Source organism: Rhamphochromis sp. 'chilingali', assembly GCF_963969265.1.
Source record: "Rhamphochromis sp. 'chilingali' genome assembly, chromosome: 9".
NCBI classification, from domain to species: Eukaryota; Metazoa; Chordata; class Actinopteri; order Cichliformes; family Cichlidae; genus Rhamphochromis; species Rhamphochromis sp. 'chilingali'.
In genome coordinates, this window is record NC_137936.1 from 775,001 (window position 1) to 800,000 (window position 25,000).

General features: G+C 44.3%; 1 protein-coding gene across 9 annotated transcripts in view; it reads right to left on the minus strand.

The window, feature by feature from the left end:
• The window catches only part of nfasca (neurofascin homolog (chicken) a), a 176,029-nt gene that overhangs the window by 59,463 nt on the left and 91,566 nt on the right, over positions 1–25,000 (minus strand). For 7 of the 9 annotated variants that reach the window (XM_080890554.1, XM_080890555.1, XM_080890559.1 and 4 more), the window contains 6 exons: positions 19,226–19,243; positions 18,131–18,236; positions 10,663–10,859; positions 10,331–10,453; positions 7,997–8,167; positions 7,215–7,262 (listed from right to left, as the gene is read on the minus strand). In XM_080890554.1, the coding sequence (XP_080746680.1) occupies positions 7,215–7,262; positions 7,997–8,167; positions 10,331–10,453; positions 10,663–10,859; positions 18,131–18,236; positions 19,226–19,243 (663 nt within the window). The remainder of the gene's footprint in view (positions 1–7,214; positions 7,263–7,996; positions 8,168–10,330; positions 10,454–10,662; positions 10,860–18,130; positions 18,237–19,225; positions 19,244–25,000) is intronic. The other 2 variants (XM_080890557.1, XM_080890558.1) reach the window with 2 other exon arrangements.

The window sequence follows — 25,000 nt, forward strand, 5'->3', positions numbered from 1 at the left end:
AAGCATTCATTTATCTTTGCAGCATGACTCGCTTTCTCCATTAAACAGCCTCTTTTTTGAATCAACCTAGGACTGTTACTGTGAACCCTGGCAGGCTCTGTGCAGTCACTGAGGTCGCCTGTAAACAGGACCAACACTCTCTGGCTTATTTTGAAATAAATAAAATAAAAACAATGATGTTCGTTTAAGTTAACCAAGGGAACAACAAAGCCGGCTATTACAAGCTTGCATCAAACTTAGCCACACGTCATTTTGGTTTGTAGCCTCTTATTCACACTTTGATCTCCAGAGTGTCTTTGGCTTCACGTGAAACTACACATGATGGCATACATGAGGGCATTGGATATTATGTTAGCACCTTTGAAGCAAAAATAAATAATCATCCCACATATAATGTATGAAACCTTTTTACCTTTCATGTATTTTTTCTCTTCTAAACCATTTAGGTAACCAGTTTAGACTAAAAAAGCTTTGATCCAATCCCAGCTGTAGAATCCAGCAACGAGGCTTATGTGAGACTACTTTGGCTGCAGCCGACTTTGCGATGCAGATCTATAATGGATTAAAGCTGTGAGTGTCTACAAAGGAGCTGCTGAGAATGAGACGAATCCAGACCCATCGCTGAGCTGATGAAGGTGGCAGGACCAGCCTCAGACACCAGAGTGCATGTTTAGTCACTGCTGCTATAACACGAGCATAACTGGCAAACCTCACTCTCAGCCAGCAGTGTGATACTCAATATTCATCATGTGATTAAAGTCTGTTCCTCCATCCCTCGGGGACATATCCCATCTTCCCAAATCCTGTTCTTTCACAGTACTGTCTGCATGATTAATACAGAGATTCTCTGTGTACTTGAATTAAGGGTAGTTTGTGTGTTACTCTATGTTTATGTGTGATCCTTTAATAATGACTCTGCTGCCAGCACACACACGTTAGGTTTCAACCGATGTGCAGTCAAACATCTTCTATATTCCATAACTCGATATTCATGATTGTTTACAAAAATGTTGATAACACATGGTCAAATACTATACACACTTTGGAATTTAAATGTCATGTCATTCATATTTATCAACCAGAAAAATAAAGGATCATGTTCCTCCATCTCACACACGTTACGACTATCTGCCCAAAAAGGATGGCATCATTTCTACCACCATCTGGGAGTCCAGCTGTGTGAACGCATCATTGTCTGTCTCCCTCTCTTCCTCTTATAATAACACAGCTGTGTGCAGCTGGTCATTCCCTTCCTGCTACTTAGGCTGTAGAAATCCCTCAGTCGATGCCAGCTCATTGTACTTACTGTGGCTTCCACATGTACCACGGGTTACTCTGTTATGTTTTGCCTACACTGGACTAACTTGGATGTCCTCTTAGTCCAAGTTAACAGGACATCCATGGATAATTCAGGAAATCCACCTGAATCTTCATCTGAGTGAATTATCTGCCTGTCCCTCTGCCAACTCCATTCAGAAAATACTTCTTTGTATTACTTATATTATGTGTTTTTCTTCTGTACCTGTTAAACTTTTACTTCAGTGTCCTGCATTTGGCTGCAAGAGTTGTGATGACTTTGGTCTGCAGTCTATGTTTCCTCCAGGAGAAGCTGTTGTCTTAATGATCGGTTTAGAGGGTCCACATTTGTCTTCCATCCTGACTGAACATCACGATTGGCTCTCGCTGCCTCCCAGCAACCATACAATTGTGTTATTGACATCCTTACCTGGTGCCTGATCTCTGCCCCTAAGCTGCCTATACAGTCTCACCAAATCAGAACACGAGCCAATGGAAAAACACACCCACCATTCATTAGCTGCTGACATCATCCCACCCTCGTCCTATTTCCTGGGAGCTGGATTTCTTGCATTAACTTTAGAGGTTTGAATTGTTAAAAACAAACAACCTTTACATCTGTTATCTTCTCCCTTTTAACTTCTTCTGCAAAGAGCCACAATCTTTGCGAAACATCTACGATCCCATTGCGACGAGTGGAAGACTACCTTCTATACTCACCTGGGGCATCTACCCTGTCCCACCACGTGGACTTACCAATGCTCTGGTTGTCTTCCAGGCGTTGGTAAATAATGTGCTTTGGGACTTCCTTAATTGCTTCATCTTTGTCTACTTGGATGATATTCTCATGTTTTCAAACCACTATAGTCATGTTTACTACAAGTATTACTTCCTCCAAACCATCAACGTGTCTTTTAGACCCCATTCCTACAAAACTGCTCAAAGAAGTCCTGCCGTTAATTAATTCTTCGATCTTAAATATGATCAACCTATCTCTAATGATCGGCTATGTACCACAGGCCTTCAAGCTAGCTGTAGTTAAACCTTTACTCAAAAAGCATCTCTAGACCCAGCAGTCTTAGCTAATTATAGGCCAATCTCCAACCTTCCTTTCATATCAAACATCCTTGAAAGAGTAGTTGTCAAACAGCTAACAGATCATCTGCAGAGGAATGGTTTATTTGAAGAGTTTCAGTCAGGTTTCAGAGCTCATCACAGCACAGAAACAGCTTTAGTGAAGGTTACAAATGATCTTCTTATGGCCTCTGACAGTGGACTCATCTCTGTGCTTGTCCTGCTAGACCTTAGTGCAGCGTTCGATACTGTCGACCATAATATCCTATTAGAGCGATTAGAACATGCTGTAGGTATTACAGGTACTGCACTGCAGTGGTTTGTATCATATCTATCTAATAGACTCCAGTTTGTGCATGTAAATGGAGAGTCCTCTTCACACACTGAGGTTAATTATGGAGTTCCACAGGGTTCAGTGCTAGGACCAATTCTGTTTACATTATACATGCTTCCCTTAGGCAGCATCATTAGAAGACATAGCATACATTTACACTGCTATGCAGATGACACCCAGCTGTACCTGTCCATGAAGCCAGATAACACACACCAATTAGTTAAACTGCAGGAATGTCTTAAAGACATAAAGACCTGGATGGCCGCTAACTTTCTGCTTCTTAATTCAGTGTGTGAATGTGTGTGTGAATGTGTGGATGATTGTGTATAGTGTAAAGCGCTTTGGGGTCCTTAGGACCAAGTAAAGCGCTTTACAAATACAGACCATTTACCATTTAATTCAGATCAAACTGAGGTTATTGTACTGGGGCGATCGTGGCTCAAGAGTTGTCTTGTAATCGGAAGGTTGCCGGTTCGAGCCCTGGCTCGGACAGTCTCGGTCGTTGTGTCCATGGGCAAGACACTTCACCTACCGCCTACTGGTGTTGGCCAGAGGGGCCGATGGCACAATATGGCAGCCTCGCCTCTGTCAGTCTGCCCCAGGGCAGCTGTGGCTACAACTGTAGCTGCCTCCACCAGTGTGTGAGAGTGAATGAATAGTGGAATTGTAAAGTGCTTTGAGGGGTCCCGAAAAGCGCTATATAAATGCAATCCATTATTATTACTCGGCTCTGAAAAGCTTAGAAATATGGTATCTAACCAGATTCTTCCTCTGGATGGCATTACCTTGGCCTCCAGTAACGCTGTGAGGAACCTTGGAGTCATTTTTGACCAGGACATGTCCTTCAATGCACATATTAAACAAATATGTAAGACTGCTTTCTTCCATTTGTGCAACATCTCTAAAGTTAGAAATATCCTGTCTCAGAGTGACGCTGAAAAACTAGTTCATGCATTTATTACTTCCAGGCTGGACTACTGTAATTCATTATTATCAGGATGTCCTAAAAACTCCCTGAAAAGCCTTCAGCTGATCCAAAATGCTGCAGCAAGAGTCCTGACAGGGACTAGAAAGAGAGAGCAGATTTCTCCTGTTTTGGCTTCCTGTTAAATCCAGAATTCAAAATCCTGCTCCTCACATACAAGGTCTTAAATAATCAGGCCCCATCTTATCTTAATGACCTTGTAGTACCATATCACCCTATTAGAGCACTTCGCTCTCGCTCTGCAGGCCTACTTGTTGTTCCTAGAGTATTTAAAAGTAGAATGGGAGGCAGAGCCTTCAGTTTTCAGGCCCCTCTTCTGTGGAACCAGCTTCCAGTTTGGATTCAGGAGACAGACACTATCTCTACTTTCAAGATTAGGCTTCAAACTTTCCTTTTTGCTAAAGCATATAGTTAGGGCTGGACCAGGTGACCCTGAATCCTCCCTTAGTTATGCTGCAATAGACGTAGGCTGCCGGGGATTCCCATGATGCATTGAGTTTTTCCTTTCCAGTCACCTTTCTCACTCACTATGTGTTAACAGACCTCTCTGCATTGAATCATATCTGTTATTAACCTCTGTCTCTCTTCCACAGCATGTCTTTATCCTGTCTTCCTTCTCTCACCCCAACCAATCACAGACAGAGTCAAAGGGCCAAACCGGGAGCTGTGTGGTACCGAACAGTCGGCCCACCTGAAGCTCACAACTAATGGAACTCAAAGATCTCCACAGCCACACGTCTTTCTCAAAGCATTCCTCAGTTACGAGCTCCAATGTTCCCATCTCAGGAGTGTGAGTTTTCAGTCTATTGGTCATTACCTTCATTGATGTTTCTGGTTAAGGAGAGCATCCCATGTACCATTACTAAGAACACACTGCCACCATATTCCAGCACCTATCTAATCTCCAGGTGAGAAAGTCTTTCAAAAGTGATTAATTACAAACTTAGTTTAAAAACTGTCTCTTGTTTACATTAGTGGATTTGAAACTGAGGCAATCAGCAACCCGTCCATCTAAAGCCACCCAAACACTGGGCTGCCACTGGCCAATCAAAGCACTCCATTCTCAAATTTCAGACAGTCATTGTCAAGTACTGAAGAAATGAATACATTGTTAACCAGGTTCAATGTGCAGCAGTGTATTTTACAAGCAGCTTCCCCCTCCACATCACTAAATATATGCATCATATCTATTTTTGACTAAATGAGTGGCAAACTGCAAGGAACACAGGAGGTGGGCACAAAGTCAGACACAGGAATGTGATGGAAGATCTGTTCACTGAGCCTCTATTGCCACCTTCTATTTCTATAGTACATACTACTGAAATGTTAGAAGCATTGTCATGTTCAAGCTGCTACGCATTGTGCTCTATACTGCCACATCAGGGTTTGGCCTTCCTCTCAGTCATACAACCCTCTGTGTTTCTTTTTTTTTTTTTTTTTTCTTTTTTTTTTTTTTTTAAATGACATCAGAAACAGCAGTATGCGACATTACGTGATGGCAGAGCTTCAGTTCATCCTTTGTCTTTTTTTTTTTTTTTTTTTTTTTTTAATAAATAGGACAGGGGGAATGAATGAGAGAAAGAGGGGGAGAGAAAGAAAGAAAACCAAAGGGGAGAAGAGACGGTGAGAAGGGGGGGGAAGAGAGAGAGAGAAAAAAAAAAAAAAAGAACTCCTGGGTCACCTGTATGGAGAAAAAAACAAACAAACAAAAAAAACAAACAGAGGAGACAGCAAACAACAAAGAGCAACATAATAATAGAGAAAACAAAGCACCATCACAATAAACTAGCTAGCCATAGATATCAATATTTACTAAATAATAAACGATATTGTGCAGCACGCAAGATAGACAGCGCACAGTGTGCTTTGAGGTAGCAGCCAAGAAAGCTTTAGTCCGCGTCTGTGAATACCCATGTGTGCATACCTGTGTGGATCAGCATGCTTGCATTCCAAAGGTTTCTCCATGTAATGATCTGCTAGGGAGTGTGGGGGGGCCACAGCCCCGTCCTCCAGGGTGTGAAGCGGGTATGGAGGAGATCAAAACTCTAGACATCCAGAGGCCCCCAGAACACAAGAGACCATGGAAGACCAACAGAGGGGCAGCCGCGCCACTATTCCAGTAAGAGCTGAGGAGAGTCCCAGATGAGGGCTCACTCAGCAGCCGCGGAGCAGAAGTCAGGGGGAGTTGCAGTGACGCGCCCGTGAGCTCCGCCGGCCCCCAGCTGCGCCTGAGTGACCGAGCCCCAGGCCGAGAGGCCGGGGGCACCCCACCTCCAAAGGGGGCCCGAGCGAGCCCCAGGCCCCAGGCCCCGACAAGCAGCCGCCAAGGAGTGAGCCGGTGTGTACCCGGACGCCCACCCCCAGACACAAAGAACCACCAACACACCGACAACTAATGGAACTCAAAGATCTCCACAGCCACACGTCTTTCTCAAAGCATTCCTCAGTTACGAGCTCCAATGTTCCCATCTCAGGAGTGTGAGTTTTCAGTCTATTGGTCATTACCTTCATTGATGTTTCTGGTTAAGGAGAGCATCCCATGTACCATTACTAAGAACACACTGCCACCATATTCCAGCACCTATCTAATCTCCAGGTGAGAAAGTCTTTCAAAAGTGATTAATTACAAACTTAGTTTAAAAACTGTCTCTTGTTTACATTAGTGGATTTGAAACTGAGGCAATCAGCAACCCGTCCATCTAAAGCCACCCAAACACTGGGCTGCCACTGGCCAATCAAAGCACTCCATTCTCAAATTTCAGACAGTCATTGTCAAGTACTGAAGAAATGAATACATTGTTAACCAGGTTCAATGTGCAGCAGTGTATTTTACAAGCAGCTTCCCCCTCCACATCACTAAATATATGCATCATATCTATTTTTGACTAAATGAGTGGCAAACTGCAAGGAACACAGGAGGTGGGCACAAAGTCAGACACAGGAATGTGATGGAAGATCTGTTCACTGAGCCTCTATTGCCACCTTCTATTTCTATAGTACATACTACTGAAATGTTAGAAGCATTGTCATGTTCAAGCTGCTACGCATTGTGCTCTATACTGCCACATCAGGGTTTGGCCTTCCTCTCAGTCATACAACCCTCTGTGTTTCTGATCCATGTGGGTCTTCGTAGTCACCAAAGTCTTTAAGCTTCATATTACTCTTACAGTCAATACACTGACTACAACAAACAACTAAAATCTAGCTTAAAATCTATATCCTAGATTTTGGCATTCGGCACTATGGGATAATAGGTGTTATTTGCTTTAGCTATAGGTAGTTAGGTTGTAGCTTGTTATTGTCTTTACATCATTATTAAAATAGTTAAAAAACAGCCAACATTAAGAGAAACACAATAAAGCAACCCAAACGTATCATTCAGTATGAAACTAACCCACTTCTACACATGTAAAGAGCAGTTAGGAGGTTAGACTGAGCTTCAGTGAGTCAGAAGGTTAGCACCACGTTACACCCTTAGGAGGTGAACAGGAAACCGAGCTGTCCTTATAGGAAGAGGAAACTCACCACCGTGGGGCTCAGAGGCATTGTAAGATGTGTCATTGTATGGCTCCTCTAGAAACAAGAGGCACACACAGTGGCACATCAATCTGCATAAAAACACTCACACAACCTGACAACAATGTTCAATGTAACAATGTTCAATGTAACAATGTTCAGTGTAACAATGTTCAATGTAACAATGTTCAGTGTAACAATGTTCAATGTAACAATGTTCAATGTAACAATGTTCAGTGTAACAATGTTCAATGTAACAATGTTCAGTGTAACAATGTTCAATGTAACAATGTTCAGTGTAACAATGTTCAAACAAACTGTTGGAAGAACGATCCAACATTTCACAATCTGGTCTTTCAGAGGCAGCATTAGGAAATCATCACAAAGGTTATGGTTTCGTGCATGACATGTCATAACATCCTCTCCAGTTAGATAGATGGGGTCTTACTCTACTTGGGTTAAAGTAGTGTATGTGTTCAAAACAGACAAAGCAGATAAGAGTTTAGCAGGAAACAGCAGCTCTAACGACACAACAGCAATAATCACTTTGGCAACTGACTGCTTCAGGATCCAACTCGTAATTAGTTTGTGTGTGTGTGTGTGTGTGTGTGTGTGTGTGTGTGTGTGTGTGTGTGTGTGTGTGTGTGCGTGTGTGCGTGTGTGTGCGTGTGTGCGTGTGTGCGTGTGTGTGTGTGTGTGTGTGTGTGTGTGTGTGTGTGTGTGTTTGTGTGCGTGTGTGCGTGTGTGTGTGTGTGTGTGTGTGTGTGTGTGTGTGTGTGTTGCATACTTACTGGTCTGAACTTTGAGTTTGTATGGGTTCTTCTCCTGGATGGTGTGTGTGAACAGAAAGCGAGCTTTACAGCTGTAGTCTGTGTTTGCATCTTGGGCCAAAACATTGGAGAAGTAGAGGTCTCCATTAAGACCCATGGACACTCGTTTATCCTGAGGGATTGGACTCATATCTCAAGGTCACAAGAACAGACAGAAATGAAGAATAAGAGAGAAGGAATGAAACCACATCGATAAGTTTAGGATTTCATATATCAGCTGCAAGTTCAATAATGTTCAATGCTAGATTGGATCTGGGCAGCTCAGCGTGTACCTGAAAAGATGTAAAACAGGTTTTTGGCTCTAAAGTGGTCCTTCCAGGTCATTAAACAGACATGTCTTTATTTTTAAATCTGGTTGAGTCAAAGTGCCTTCCTTCCATTTTTTAATACCTATGCAAGATTTCCTCTTGCAGTGAAAGAATGCAAAGAGGGGCCATGTCATCTGAGCAGCTGGGACTAATAAAACAAATACAGACCACTTCTATATTTGCCACAAGTATGTCTATGTTTGATCTAGAGTTTGACGACATTTCTCAACTAGACTGAGTGCAACAGATGGTTATCCAACGTTTTGATGTCGTTTAAACTTCCAATTCAGTTAAAACACAATGATGTCACTCCTTAAAAGCGTCCTGACGTGTGACAAAGTTATCTTTCCAACAATTTTTTGTTAGGTCCAATATTTGCACCCAATATTTTCGTTGTTGCATGGACTCTGCTTGGTATTATATGCTTTGTTGTGTCATTCATATATAGCTGCTTGAAGTATTACCATGACACATAAGTGATCTCTGGAAAAGCCAAAATGTCAACCTACAAACACAGAAGTAACAATCTCTTCAGGGCTACTGGAGACAGTTTGCTGCTTCTATTTTCACATATAACTCAAATCAACATCAGCTCAAGCAAAACTGGTATGGCCCAGATCTGCCCCACACAATGTGCTTACACATGGCCCACATAGTGCAAACAATGACGGCCCTTTGGTGGCCCAGATCTGGTTTGCCAGAGGTGGCCCACACACGAGCCAGCACATGGCTCGTGTTGCAGACACACTGCTGGTCCTGTGCTGGCCCAGAACAGTTTCAACTCTGGGCCCAGATGTCAGCCTAATGTGTACCTTAATCAAGCCGTGTAATAACAACATGTGCCAGAACATAATAGTGCAAAAGTAACATGACGAAACTCTGTTCAGACTGATTGTTACATAGCACTTTTCTACTCTCCTGGATTACTCAAAGCACTCTATACAACATACCACATTCACACCCTTTCCATAAACTGAGTGCTTCCTAACTACATTTATACACTTTTATGCAAACTGGAGGAACCAGGGATCAAACCACTAACCTTCCGATCACTAGATGACCTGCTCTACCGCCTGAGCTACAGCCACCCGGTGGTAAACATGAGTAAACCCTCACTAGGTTTTGGATAAAGTGTACACTCACAAACAGTCAGAAGTGCCAGCTTGATGCTGGATCCAGGCCAGAGCTGTTTTCTGTGAGCCTGGGCCACATACACCAAACCACAATTGGGCCAGACCTGCCTGCTATGTGGGATGCTGATGTGTTATTCTACAGTCACTACAGACAATCCTCCAGTACACCCACACAGATGTCAAGGCGAAGCATCCCCCATTGTAAGTGTGCGATGGGTGACATAACCCATCTGACTGTTAACACAGAGCCCCAGGACCAATCAGCAGCTGGGCCAGCAATCCTAATGATGCATCGGTGTGTCTGCTCTGGCTTCCTGTTGTTTGTTTATGACTGTGTTTGTGTCACAAGCTTTATGGTGAACAGGTCAGTTCAGGTTAACAGCCATTTACAGCAATGTCAGTTTCCAAGCAGGACAAATGTCCAGTCTATATTTCAGTTTCAGTTTTACATAGAGAATTATAGACTTGACTGAATAAAAATTGGTATTGTTCAACTAAATAGCTTCTTGCCTCTGGCTGTAAAACAGCTAATGGCTGAACATGAGGGCCTGCTCTGTCAGCTAACAGTGGCATGAACTTGTGCAGAGAAGCCTAAGCCTAAGGACCAGAGCAGCACGAGGCGCCGGGAATCAGAAAAAACACAGGAGTCCTAAATAAAATGCACCTCATACATCAAGCTAGCTGTGCTGAAGAACTTTAACAAAGCAATCAGGTTATCCCTAAGAATGAATGACTGATAGGTGAAGCCAGTCTGGGTTCAGATTCCTACAAGTGTCTCTCTAACAGCGAGGAAACAGATACCACATGCTACAAAAAAGAAAAGGGTTTAGTGATTGGGGGAGTTTGAAACTCACTGCTGTCCATCCAGAAGGTGAACGGAGGAGGCAGACCTGGTGGGGGGTTGCAAGGTAGAACCAGTGCGGAGCCTTCAGTCACAGATACTGGCTCCAGCACCTCCTTAGGCCACAGAGGAGCCTCTGGAGGATTGGGGGAAATATGAACAACAGGATTCAGCTACTAGTTGAAAATATAAGAAATACAATTAGCACTGAGCTGTTGGTGCAGATAGATATCTGTCACCATCCATGAATCCACTTATTACTCCAAAGTTTCAAGGGGTGTGTTCTGCATATCACAAATGAATGAATGACATGTAAACAGCAATTAGTGTGTTCTGTGATCTTACTGGAGACCCGGAGCAGGATTTTGTTGGACAGAGACACTCCAAAGTCATTGGTGGCAAAACACTGGTATTCTCCCTCGTAGTCCTCTGGCCGACCTCCGCTGCGGAAGCCAATCTCCAGGGTTCCCGAGCGTTTTCGCATCGTCACCCTGGGATCTTTCCCAATATTGAAAAACTTCCCATTTCTTCGCCATGAAAACCTAAGATTTAGTTGAAGAAATCAAAGAATTATATCTCTTATAACCTTGTTTTCCAAGAGCAGACATTATCTATGTGTAACCACACTGAGGCAGGAAACACCGGGCAAAATATAACCACAAATAAACAGCAGCTCTCATAGCTGGACTGGCCATCGGGCATACCGGGCATTTGCCCGGTGGGCCGCTGGAGATTTTTTGTTTTTATGGGCCGATGGATTTTTTTTTTTTTTTTATAGTAAGGGTATATATAATGAAAGGTGTTGGATTGGCCAATTGGTCATGATCGACTCTGGGCTGGACCAATTACAGCCGAGGAGGCCGGATGCACCCGCCCCCTTGTTTAGCAATCATGTGATTTTCGCGCATTGCATGCCGGGAACTCGTGGCAAAACAATCCAAGTACCGCATCAAATGCAAGCATTTGCAGCACCGCAAAACGTTCATTCTCCGGTTCCAATACCTTCTTGTTTTTTCTTTGCCGCACAAAAAAGGAATGTACAAAACAAAAGGAGAACAATGCCGGTCCGTACAAAGACAGACTCCACGAAAAGACAAAGAAAAGATACGAGGAAAAAATCAAAGGAGTGAAAGGGTCAGACCCTTACGAGCACACAGAGTGGACAAAAGACGTCAGCGTGCTGCCCAACTTTCACCACGCTCATATTTATAATTATACGGTTCTTGGAGTGAGTGCATACACTCATGAAGTTTAGTAACTTCAGGTCACTGCAACAAGCCCAGGTACAGTTTACCGACGGATGGGTGCAGGACCTTGAAATGCACCGTGTAGAAAGTAAAGACCATCGTACGTATCATAAGTTTACCAGTCTCACAAATCGTCGTCATAAATACACATTCCTTAACCGTTTATTAATAGGACCTTTGAGCTCAACGGTAATTAATTAGCAGTGGAAATAATTTCTGGTAGCATCACAGAAATGTAGCAGTGACAATAATATTGTATGCTGTAATCGTACTGGACAATTAGTGATACAAAACAACTGTTTTATCCTGTGAATAAAAGTATATGTTTTTGTCAATGTACCATAATAACAGAAGCGAAACGCAATATTGTGTCAGGACAATTTACTATTTATGCACAATAAACAAAGGAGCATAGCGCGACAATTTCTGTTCAGCGCCAGACTTGCTTGTAACCTATATCACCAATTATGTTAAGAAAAATGACGCATTAACTACAACAGCAGACTGACCTTTGTGGGAATGCTTGGAGCAGACTAACCTGTGAGCTGGAGGGTTCTGGGACGTTATATTTGGTCTTTGAATGGCTGCAATCCAGGCCATCCGTCGCGTCTTTGTTACTTCGGAAACATGGCTTAAAAAATTTCTCTTCAACGACGTAATCCGATAAAAAAAAACCGATCTCTTTACCCGTCAGCTTCCCGTGGCTGTCATGCGACCGGCTATTGCAGTTAATAATACAACAGCTTCTTGCCATTTTTGTGTTTCTTTTTATCGCTGTGTAACTGATTTCAATTGAAAGCCTGCGTGCGCTAGTACCTCTTGCCACGAGTTCCCAGAATCCTTTGTGGTTTTACCCCTGAATGACGTCACGTTTTCAATCTTTATCCTGGTGGGCCGGTCTCTAGTCAAAATGCCCGGGCCGATTTTTTGTCCCAGTCCAGCCTTGGCAGCTCTCCAAATAATAAAAGGAAAAAAATCTAACTCAAATTAGATTTTTTGTTTGTGTTTTACATTATTTATACGTTTTTCTCTGAAAGTGTCTGATTGTTTAGACGTATGTTTTGCTTTTTCATTTGAGCTGAAACTTCAGTGGAGACGACATGATGATGATGATGATGATGAGCCTGTATTTGTCACACGCACATGTTCACATGCTTCATGTCGATGCTAAATGTTGCACTTTGCTTCACGTTGCTTAGAACGTCCACATTTTGACTTTTACTCAGTATTTTCTCCTTTTTGTCCACTCAGGACTGCACTGTACAATTTCTTTACCCAATGTTGTCGTATAACAGCTTGTGTGTGTATACATTTTGTTTGTTTTTAACTACCTCTGTCTAGTCTATTTTGTAGTGTGTTTGTAAAAAAGCACAATTTCACCACACCATTGCAAGCTAAGGCTGTTTATATTAAACACATCAGACACCAAGGACACACTAACACTGTGATAATGATCTTTTCATTGTTTAACAAGCAGAAATGCCAAAGTTCTCTGCTTGTTACCAGGTGACATAAGGTACTGCTGATCAATGCACTCGACTAACTGTTCAGAAGAAACCAATACGTGACATGTACACTGGGACCACCTGTATAAAAGCCGACGTTTGGCAGTTTTCTGGTATGCTAAAAAGGAAAGACCACAGAAATAATCTTAGTGATGCAACTGGTGCTGCCCAACATGGACACAACACGATTTCCAGAACAAATAAAAGTCCCTCATTCAACAGTGAGAGTGATCGTGCACAAATGGAAATCAAGCCTCCCAGGATATACATACCAACCAAGGTCACCCTGAGGTCACACAACGCTCAGAGAAACTGCAAGAACTCCAGAGGCTACATCTTAGTACGTTCAAAGGTACAGTACAGTTTGATAAAGACTAACCAAGCATGGCTTCTTTGGAAAATCTACCAGGAGAAAGCATCTTTATCCATTGGAACATGTGGTTCTATTTCATTCTGTTTTAGTATCGTCTAAGGACCTGATTCAGTCCTAATAAACAAAACCCTACAATTAAAAGAAGATGTATTTTTCACATGACTGTATATTACTCAACTGTTATATGATGGCAGTACAAATATCCACCACACAGTCTGCACGTGCGTTTAGTAATACTTTAATCCGTGTGGTTGGTTAGTGAGGAAGTCAGCTCCAGTTTTAGTGAGGCGTGGGGATTTACAAGTAAAGCTTCCTGTTGTTTTTCAGCAAGTAACAGCTGTGCTCGGCCTGTTTGTGGTGCAGCACAGAGCACCGAACCAGGAGAGAGTGTGTGTGTTATGTAGTTAGAGACTGATTGCAAATAAGTGAACAATCCTTTTTGGTGAATGATCCATGTCCACCATGTGCATTACTGAAGCAGAGGAGACACAGCATGTGCACATGGCGTAGTGGCTCTGAGTGGCTGTTTGTGAGGTTGTGTACTTATCTGTGTGAACACAAAAATCTTCCTGTCTCCAGTGAAACAATGAACCACTGCTCTGAGCTGCCCATACACCCAGTGATGTAAGCAGTGGTGTCTGTGTTTGTGTTTAGGCCTGGTCTGAGTTTGACTTACAGAGGTGTGACTTGGTGTTAGCTATTCCTTTAAGCCTCATCCCCGTGTGTGAGGCATCAAATGCTCCAGAGCAACAGCGGGACAGAGAAAGGTACAAACACTGTAAACCAATGTGACAGCTCATTTGTGTATGAGCCTCGGTGCTGAGCAGAGCTGAATTGTAAACAGATTAATCTAAAACCATGGATGGCTTTATTGATCCAAACGTCTGTATCTTGTGGTTCCCATAATTTACTCCAATGCTCTCTTCTGGCTTTTCCTTGACCCAAACCTTTTAAGATCTCACATCTCTGAGGCTCTTTCAACCCCTGTTGTGGAGACGGCCCAGCAGCAGCTGCACTTTTTCAAGGGTTTAAGGAGGAATCAGTCGGTGCTGGTGAACTTTTACCGTTCTACAGTTGTTCTACACATGCCATTACTGTGTTGTATGCCGGCTGAGACTATAAGCCCTTGATGTCTCCTCTGACTGACCTCGTCACCTGGAAGGGTAGGAACCTGAGAAGGTTCCTCATCTGTGGTTCCCTCATCACAGACTTCACTAGGTCTCAGGTGGTGCAGTCCGGTACTCGGCCTGTAGATGGCCTTTGAGTAGGGAGGATTGCCATAGTCTGCCAATGGACTGTGTATGTTTTTAACTCTCTGAGCCTAGGAAAGGTTGAGGTCTTGTACAAGCCTTTGGGTGGTGCTTGGAGCCTCTCCACTCCCTTGTCAGCCTCATCAGCTGCAGTATAAATAAACCAGCTCTGCAGCCCAGTCTCTGCTAGATTATTATACTCACCTCTACAACCTGCCTGCTTACCCTTCAACAGCGTCTTCCCTCGTGGGGAAATCCTTTTTGAAATCCTCTGCAAAAAATCACCTGGACTAACTTATGTCTGTCCCCTTGAGCCTGCTTCTCTAGACCTGTGCAGTTCCCAGACTTCCGTTTCCTCCCTGTTGCAACATAAAAAGTGCACATGTGTCCATATAAAAGCCTTTTGTCCATAACTATTCCCTGTGGCCCTTTGATGTTGCTCCTGAGTCACCGCTTCAGCTGGCCACCATCAGCTGGACCAGAGAATAAACAGTATTAAAGTAGCAGGAGTAAAAAAGTAGAATGCTTACATAGAATATTGTTCTTGTTCTATGACAGTAAAGACGGTAATTTGTAAGTTTGCTCACTGATACAGAAATGAACAAGCTCTAATTTTTATGGTAGTGCAATTTTAATGGAGAGAGACAGAATATCAACCAAAAATCCAGAAAAAGCACATTACATAAAGGTTATATATTGAAGTGGATGTCACTGAGTGAAACAAGTATTGATCCCCTACAAACCAGCCAGAATTCTGGTTCCCACAGACTGGCTCAGTGGCACAGAGACTGTAATCAGTCAATCCATTACAAAAACTCCTCGTCCAATCTCATTATACACTGAACAAAAATATAAACGCAACACTTTTGTTTTTGCTCCCATTCCCCATGGGATGGACGTAGAGACCTAAAATTCATTCCAGATACACAATATAACCATCCCTCCCAAACAGTGGTCACAAATCAGTCCAAATGTGTGGTAGTGGGCACATCTGCTATATTGAGATAATCCATCCCACCTCACAGGTGTGCCACATCAGGATGCTGATCTGACATCATGAGTAGTGCACAGGTGTACCTCAGACTGCCCACAACAAAAGGCCACCCTGGAATGTGCAGTTTTTTGCGCTATTGGGGGTCTGGGGACCCAGAACCGGTCAGTATCTGGTGTGACCACCATTTGCCTCATGCAGTGCAACACATCGTCGCATGGAGTCTATCAGATTGTCAGTTGTGGCCTGTGGAATGTTGGTCCACTCCACTTCAATGGCTGTGCGAGGTTGTTGGATATTCGTGGGAACTGGTACACGCTGTCGTATACGCCGGTCAAGCACATCCCGAACATGCTCAATGGGTGACATGTCCGGTGAGTATGCTGGCCATGCAAGAACTGGGACATTCTCAGCTGCCATCTGCCCTGAACAATGTGAACCATGATTCATCCGTGAAGCGCACACCTCTCCAACGTGCCAGACGCCATCGAATGTGAGCATTTGCCCACACAAGTCTGTTACGGCGACGAGCTGGAGTCAGGTCAAGACCCCGATGAGGACGACGGGCATGCAGTTGAGCGTCCCTGAGACGGTTTCTGACAGTTTGTGCAGAAATTGTTTGGTTGTGCAAACCAATTGTTCCAGCAGCTGTCTGGGTGGCTGGTCTCAGACGATCTTGGAGGTGAACCTGCTGGATGTGGAGGTCCTGGGCTGGTGTGGTTACACGAGGTCTGCGGTTGTGAGGCCGGTTGGATGTGCTGCCATATTCTCTGAAACGCCTGTGGAGACGGCTTATGGTTGAGAAATGAACATTCAATGCACGGGCGACAGATCTGGTTGACATTCCTGCTGTCAGCATGCCAGTTGCACGCTCCCTCATTGCTTGTGGCATCTGTGGCATTTTGCTGTGAGACAAAACTGCACATTCCAGGGTGGCCTTTTGTTGTGGGCAGTCTGAGGTACACCTGTGCACTACTCATGATGTCAGATCAGCATCCTGATGTGGCACACCTGTGAGGTGGGATGGATTATCTCAATATAGCAGATGTGCCCACTACCACACATTTGGACTGATTTGTGACCACTGTTTGGGAGGGATGGTTATATTGTGTATCTGGAATGAATTTTAGGTCTCTACGTCCATCCCATGGGGAATGGGAGCAAAAACAAAAGTGTTGCGTTTATATTTTTGTTCAGTGTATGTATAAAGCACACCTGTCCACAGGAGCATTTTCTTCCATTCCAACCTCTCCATCACCATGGGCAAGGACGAAGAGCTGTCAAAGTATGTCACAAGACTGTAGACCCACATAAGACTGGAATGGACAAGACCATCAGCAAGAAGCTCGGTGACATGGTGGCAGCTTTTGGTGCAATGATTCACAAATGGAATTTATTTGTCATGGTCCTGAGTCTGAGGACTCAGTGTTTTGTGTTTCTTTATGCTTTTGTTCATTCCGAGTGTGTATTCTGTTGTGATTTTGCCATTTGTTAGGTTTCTGTTCTTTGCCTGCCTGCTTCCACTTCTCTGTGTTCCCTCTGTCTGTCCATGGTGTTATTGTGTCTGCTCATGAGTCTGCCTGTCAAGTTCAGTGTCCTGTCTGGTTCACTGTGTCTGTTAGTTTCCTGTTTTATTCTGAAAGTTCATGTCTCATGTCAGTGTGTTCAGTTTTACCTCTCCCCTGTCTCGTTAGCCTAATTGCTCCCAGCTGTGTCTCCCTCCTGTGGCCCATTCCCTGATTACTCCCCGTGTATTTAAGCCCCGTGTTTTCCTGTGCTCTCTGTCGCGTCGTCTGTTTAGGTCCATGTCTGTCTGCATTATTCTGTTACCTGGTATTCAGTCTGCGTCTCTCTGCGTGCATTTTGCTCCTCCTCCCGTGAGTGTCTGGTTTAAGTTTTGTTCTTTAGTTTTCCCAGTTTAGGTTTGTTTACTCCCCGCTCTGCTCTTCCTGTTTTGTCACCTTCTCACCGCTGTAAATAAACACTCACTCGCACCCCAGCCAGTGCCTGCATTTTGGATCCTTTTTTCAATACACCACACGACTGCCCCCAGCCGTGACAATATTGTATAATTCATGGTAAATGGCGGCCTAGCCAGTCTCCAGAGCTCAAAGCTATAGAAAGTCTACGGCCCAGTCAAGATCCATCAAGCAAAGTGGAACAGCGTGGCTGGACGTCGACACGGCCGGGAGGTGAATGCCTACAAAGCTGTGACGACACTCAACAATGTTGCACCACAGCAACAGGAAGATGTGCCAAAATCCTTCCATAATGGTGTGAGAAACTGATTACATGGAAGTTATATACAAAACCTCAATGTTTTTCACACAGTACATCTGCATTTTGGCTTAATGTGTACAAACAAGTAACTCCACTGTGTCATTCGTTGTTCTTTATGGATGCTTTGTTTTTACCATGACTCATGTTGGGAGTGTGTGTGAGCTTACGTTGGCACTGGGTTGCCCTTGGCCTCACACTCAATGATGATGTTATCTCTGGGGTCCACAATGTAGTTCTTTACTGACTGTTTCATGATAGTTGGGGGCTGCTTCACTGGGAGAGAGAAACAAGACAGTAGCTTTAGTAGAGGTTCACCACCTAATCACATCCACTGGAAGAAAACACAGCATTATATTTGTAAAGAGCCATCATGGTATGGCATTTGATGCTTTCTATGAATGTTTAAGATGTTGAACACTTTCTATTATTACTGTGCTTTAGTAATAATGCAAACAGACAAACAGTCACTTGTAGCAGGCCCATAAATCAGCGTCTGATGAAAACTCTAGTACATTTACACTAGACTGTTGAGTTTAGTATGGGAATGTTATGTGAGGGGGGGCTCCACAAGGACGACCTGGGACTAGATAGAGCATTGTTTATCAGAAACTGTTCAATAAATTCCATTTTTCTAAGTTTGAGAGATATTTGCTGAGATGGAAATAAAAGAAAGTTGAGATGTCCTTGATTGATTTGTGCTTGGCTCACTTTTTCACATGCTGCATCACAAATGTGCATGCCCTACAAAGTCAGGTCATCAGCAGAATGTTTCCCAATTTTACTTTTAACGAAGTCAATGACACGTCAGAAAGACCCAGACTGTCATATAGAAGCACATGCAAACAGTGCAGCCTCCTAATATGGCCTCTATTCAGAGGATGTTGCAGGAGTGACATTGAAGGCTCTTATGTTTTTACTGCACGTGCTCACTTTGGCTTACTAAGTGCATACTTTTGCTTTCACTTGCGACTGCTTGGTCAGGTTTAGACTGTGTATGAGGTTAAAATATGTTTATTGTACTCTTGACTTTAAACTTTGCACTTGACAATGATGATGATCCCCCAGTGCATTCAAATCTGGTCTTAAGTGAGGATTCATGACGGTGTTGATGGAGTCACAGCGCTGCTTTAATATTACAGTTTGGACCTTTTTTAAAGAATGCCACTGGCTTTGTTAAAACAACCATATATGACCCTCTGAGTGAAGGACAACAGGTTTGCTCTGTACTGAACGTGGGGACAAAAACATGTTAGAATACTTACAGTCTTGCTGGATCTTTGCTGTTAGTCCAAAGTAACGCCAAGGAGAAACAGAATAAGATGCACAAGTTGTGATTGTTAATCATATTAGAGACAAATACACATTAATATTGTACTATGTTACAGCTGTTATCATACACAGCTCAGTGGTTCCCAACTGGCCCACTAAGCTCATTTTAAGTGGGTCAACAACAATATTTAACAGTGGTAAAAATTCAAATCAAATCAAATCAAATCACTTTTTATTGTCACATCACATGTGCAGGTACATTGGTACAGCACATGCGAGTGAAATTCTTGTGTGCGAGCCCCACAAGCAACAGAGATGTGCAAACACAACAACACAAACGAGCAAAATACAAGAATGGCCAACCTGAAACTAATAAATATATGTACAATATATAATAGTGTATGCATTTCTGGATGTGTATACTAAATATTTTCCTACGTGTGTGTGTGTGTGTGTGTGTGTGTGTGTGTGTGTGTGTGTGTGTGTGTGTATACACATTTTTACAAATTAAATAGTAAAAAAATAAAATAAAATAATAATAATAATAATAATAATAATAAAATATATAAAATATACAGAGTTGAATATGTGCAAAACAAGTGGCATTTATATACAGTGTGGAGTGCATAATGTTAAAGTTCCAGTAGTGAAGCTGAGGTGTCTATGACGTGTTCAGCAGTCTGATGGCCTGATGGAAAAAGCTGTCTCTCAGTCTGCTGGTACGGGACCGGATGCTGCAGAACCTCCTTCCTGATGGAAGCAGTCTGAACAGTTTATGGCTGGGGTGACTGGAGTCCTTGATGATCCTCCCCGCTTTCCTCAGGCACCGCTTCCTGTAGATGTCTTGGAGGGAGGGAAGCTCACCTCCAATTATCCGTTCAGAGCACCGCACTACTCGCTGGAGAGCTTTGCAGTTGTAGGCGGTGCTGTTGCCATACCAGGTGGTGATGCATCCAGTGAGGATGCTCTCAATGGCACAGCGATAGAAGGTCCTGAGGATGCGGGGGCTCATGCCGAATCTTTTCAGTCTCCTGAGAAAGAAGAGGCGCTTCTGCGCCTTCTTCACTGTTTTGTTTGTGTGTACTGACCACGTAAGATCCTCAGCCAGATGTACTCCAAGGAACCGGAAGCTGCTCACTCTCTCCACAGCAGCGCCGTTGATGGTGATGGGGGTGTGTACTTCTCTGCACCTCCGGAAGTCCACTATCAACTCCTTTGTCTTTGCGACGTTGAGGGTGAGATGGTTGTCTTGACACCAGTGGGTCAGGGCGCTGACCTCCTCCCTGTAAGCCGTCTCATCACCGTTGGTGATAAGACCCACCACTGTAGTGTCGTCCGCAAACTTCACAATGATGTTGGAGCTGTTAGTGGCTGTGCAGTCGTAGGTGTAGAGTGAGTACAGGAGAGGGCTCAGTACACACCCCTGTGGAGCACCAGTGTTCAGTGTGACGGGGGATGAGGTGATGCTGCCCAGTCTGACCACCTGGCGTCTGTCAGACAGGAAGCTAAGGATCCAGCTGCAGAGGGAGCTGCTCAGTCCTAGATCCTGCAGTTTCCTGTCCAGCTTCGAGGGAACGATGGTATTGAATGCTGAGCTGTAATCTACAAACAGCATCCTCACATACGTGTCTCTCTTCTCCAGGTGTGACAGGGCAGTGTGTAGTGTCAGGGCTATGGCATCATCAGTGGACCTGTTGTGGCGGTATGCAAACTGTAGAGGGTCCAGTGAGTCGGGTAGTGCAGAGCAGATGAAGTCCCTGACCAGCTTCTCGAAGCATTTGCTTACGATGGGGGTCAGGGCTACAGGTCGCCAGTCGTTCAATGAGGAGATGGTGGAGGATTTGGGTACAGGGACGATGGTGGCCATTTTGAAGCAGGCTGGGACTACAGACAGAGAGAGGGAAAGGTTGAAGATGTGCGTGAACACTCCAGCCAGCTGAGCCGCGCATGACCTGAGGACGCGGCCGGGAATCCCATCCGGACCAGTAGCTTTGCGTGCGTTCACCTTCCTGAAGCACTTCCGCACATCCTCCTCAGACACAGTGTGCGCACTGACGTCATCCGCGGTGCGCACACTGTCCGGTCTCATGGTGTTCGCTGTGTCGAATCTAGCGTAGAATACGTTTAGATCCTCACACAGAGAGGCCGTGGTCTGCGGTGTGCTGGTTTTCCCTCTAAAGTCTGTGATCGTGTTTAGTCCCTGCCACATACTTCGAGGGTTGTCAAACTGTTGTTCCACCCTGTCCCTGTACTCACGTTTGGCTGCTTTGATCGTCTTCCGGAGTTGGTAATGTGCGTGTTTGTAGTCCGATGTGTTCGCGGAGGCAAAGGCGGTGTTCCGTGCCGCCAGTGCCGCGCGAACATCTCCGTTAATCCAGGGTTTTTGATTTGGGAAGGATTTAACTGTTCTGGATGGGACGACATCTTCCACACATTTCCTGATAAATCCACAGACTGAGTCTGTGTATTCATCAATGTCTCTGGCGGCCACGTGAAACATTTCCCAGTCCGCGTGATCAAAACAGTCCCGCAGCGCAGACTCCGATTGGTCCGTCCAACAGTGCACCGCCCTCCGGGTTGGAGCTTCCTGTTTCAGCTTCTGCCTGTAGGCGGGCAGGAGCAGGATGGAGCAGTGATCTGATTGGCCGAATGGGGCGCGGGGGAGGGCTTTGTACGCATCCCGGAAAGAGGTGTAACAGTGGTCGAGTTGCCGGTTTCCACGTGTGTTGAAAAGGATGTGTTGATGGAGTTTTGGTGAGACTTTCTTCAGGTTTCCCTTATTAAAGTCTCCGGCTGTGATAAACGCTGCCTCTGGGTGTGCGGTTTCCTCGCTGCTGATCGCGCTGTACAGTTCCCTGAGTGCACGGTCAGTGTCGGCTTGTGGGGGAATGTAAACAGCCGTAATAATCACTGCTGTAAATTCCCTCGGTAGCCAGAATGGCCGGCACTTAATCATCAGGTACTCCAGGTCCGGTGAGCAGAAGGATTTGACCGGGTGCACGTTCGCATAATCACACCAGCTGTTGTTGATCATGAAACACACACCACCGCCTCTGCTTTTCCCAGTAAGATCCTGTGACCTGTCCGCGCGGTGCACAGAGAACCCCGGTAGTTGTATTGCGGAGTCCGGTACTTTGTCCGATAGCCAGGTTTCTGTGAGGCAGATCACGCAGCAGTCCCGCATCTCTCGCTGGAATGAGATCCGTGCCCGAAGCTCGCACAGCTTGTTCTCCAGAGACTGCATATTAGCCAGTAATAAACTGGGTAACGGTGGTCTGTTAGTGCGCCGTCTCAGTCGAACCAGAACGCCAGATCTTCTCCCTCTGCGTCGGCGTTTGCGGCCTCCAGGGCCAGAGAACAAAGGCGTCTCAGGTGAGATGAATGGGGGGTCTGCAAACGGAGGGTCCGTGTTGCAAAACTTGAACTCCGGAAAGTTATAAGAAGACCGTCTTTTATGTCCAGTAAGGTTTGTCGGTCGTACACAAGGAGACAAGTGCTGCTCGTGAAAAAATAAAGGAAAAGTAAAATTAAACACAGAAGAAAGCCGTTGCTTGGGGGAGCTCGCGACGAGGCTGCCATACTCGGCGCCATCTTGATCACTCAAATGAAGTACTCCATGTAGGTGTGACTGTCTACAACCAGCTCTGCCAAGTGTCACTGTAGCTTTGCTATGTTGAGCTAACCCAGCAAGCACGAGCAGAGCCAATCATTTCAAGGAACGATCATGTGGGTACATTCATCTGTAGTATGGAAGCAGGTGTTCTCAGTAAAGGGCCCTCAGGTAGCAGACAGGGTTAGATCATGTTGAGAAAGGACTGCTTTGGTTTCCTGCAGACAAGCCGTCTCCATATAAAGCTTTGGAGTCAGGTCCACATGCCAAGTACAACGTTATCAAATAAGTGCACCAAAATTGCACCAAAAATCATCTACTTTCACCAAAAGGTGGAAGCTCGAGGAAGTGTTAATAGGAGGCTCCATTTGAAGTTGCTGATTTCTTTTTTTATATACACATTTCAAGACTTATAGATCAGATCTATACATATCTTCACAGACCCTATTTTTATCTTGAAAGTACTTTTTTCTCTTTTTAGATCTCACAAGTGCATTACTGGATATACAGGGAGTGCAGAATTATTAGGCAAGTTGTATTTTTGAGGAATAATGTTATTATTGAACAACAACCATGTTCTCAATGAACCCAAAAAACTCATTAATATCAAAGCTGAATGTTTTTGGAAGTAGTTTTTAGTTTGTTTTTAGTTTTAGCTATTTTAGGGGGATATCTGTGTGTGCAGGTGACTATTACTGTGCATAATTATTAGGCAACTTAACAAAAAACAAATATATACCCATTTCAATTATTTATTTTTACCAGTGAAACCAATATAACATCTCCACATTCACAAATATACATTTCTGACATTCAAAAACAAAACAAAAACAAATCAGCGACCAATATAGCCACCTTTCTTTGCAAGGACACTCAAAAGCCTGCCATCCATGGATTCTGTCAGTGTTTTGATCTGTTCACCATCAACATTGCGTGCAGCAGCAACCACAGCCTCCCAGACACTGTTCAGAGAGGTGTACTGTTTTCCCTCCTTGTAAATCTCACATTTGATGATGGACCACAGGTTCTCAATGGGGTTCAGATCAGGTGAACAAGGAGGCCATGTCAATAGTTTTTCTTCTTTTATACCCTTTCTTGCCAGCCACGCTGTGGAGTACTTGGACGCGTGTGATGGAGCATTGTCCTGCATGAAAATCATGTTTTTCTTGAAGGATGCAGACTTCTTCCTGTACCACTGCTTGAAGAAGGTGTCTTCCAGAAACTGGCAGTAGGACTGGGAGTTGAGCTTGACTCCATCCTCAACCCGAAAAGGCCCCACAAGCTCATCTTTGATGATACCAGCCCAAACCAGTACTCCACCTCCACCTTGCTGGCGTCTGAGTGGGACTGGAGCTCTCTGCCCTTTACCAATCCAGCCACGGGCCCATCCATCTGGCCCATCAAGACTCACTCTCATTTCATCAGTCCATAAAACCTTAGAAAAACCAGTCTTGAGATATTTCTTGGCCCAGTCTTGACGTTTCAGCTTGTGTGTCTTGTTCAGTGGTGGTCGTCTTTCAGCCTTTCTTACCTTGGCCATGTCTCTGAGTATTGCACACCTTGTGCTTTTGGGCACTCCAGTGATGTTGCAGCTCTGAAATATGGCCAAACTGGTGGCAAGTGGCATCTTGGCAGCTGCACGCTTGACTTTTCTCAGTTCATGGGCAGTTATTTTGCACCTTGGTTTTTCCACACGCTTCTTGCGACCCTGTTGACTATTTTGAATGAAACGCTTGATTGTTCGATGATCACGCTTCAGAAGCTTTGCAATTTTGAGACTGCTGCATCCCTCTGCAAGATATCTCACTATTTTTGACTTTTCTGAACCTGTCAAGTCCTTCTTTTGACCCATTTTGCCAAAGGAAAGGACGTTGCCTAATAATTATGCACACCTGATATAGGGTGTTGATGTCATTAGACCACACCCCTTCTCATTACAGAGATGCACATCACCTAATATGCTTAATTGGTAGTAGGCTTTCGAGCCTATACAGCTTGGAGTAAGACAACATGCATGAAGAGGATGATGTGGACAAAATACTCATTTGCCTAATAATTCCCTGTAGTGGTTTACACATTTGCATAACAGGCCAAAGACCTCCAGTTCAGTCCCAAGATGATGCACAGATGCTTTTCAGGTTGCATCTGGCATAAAAAC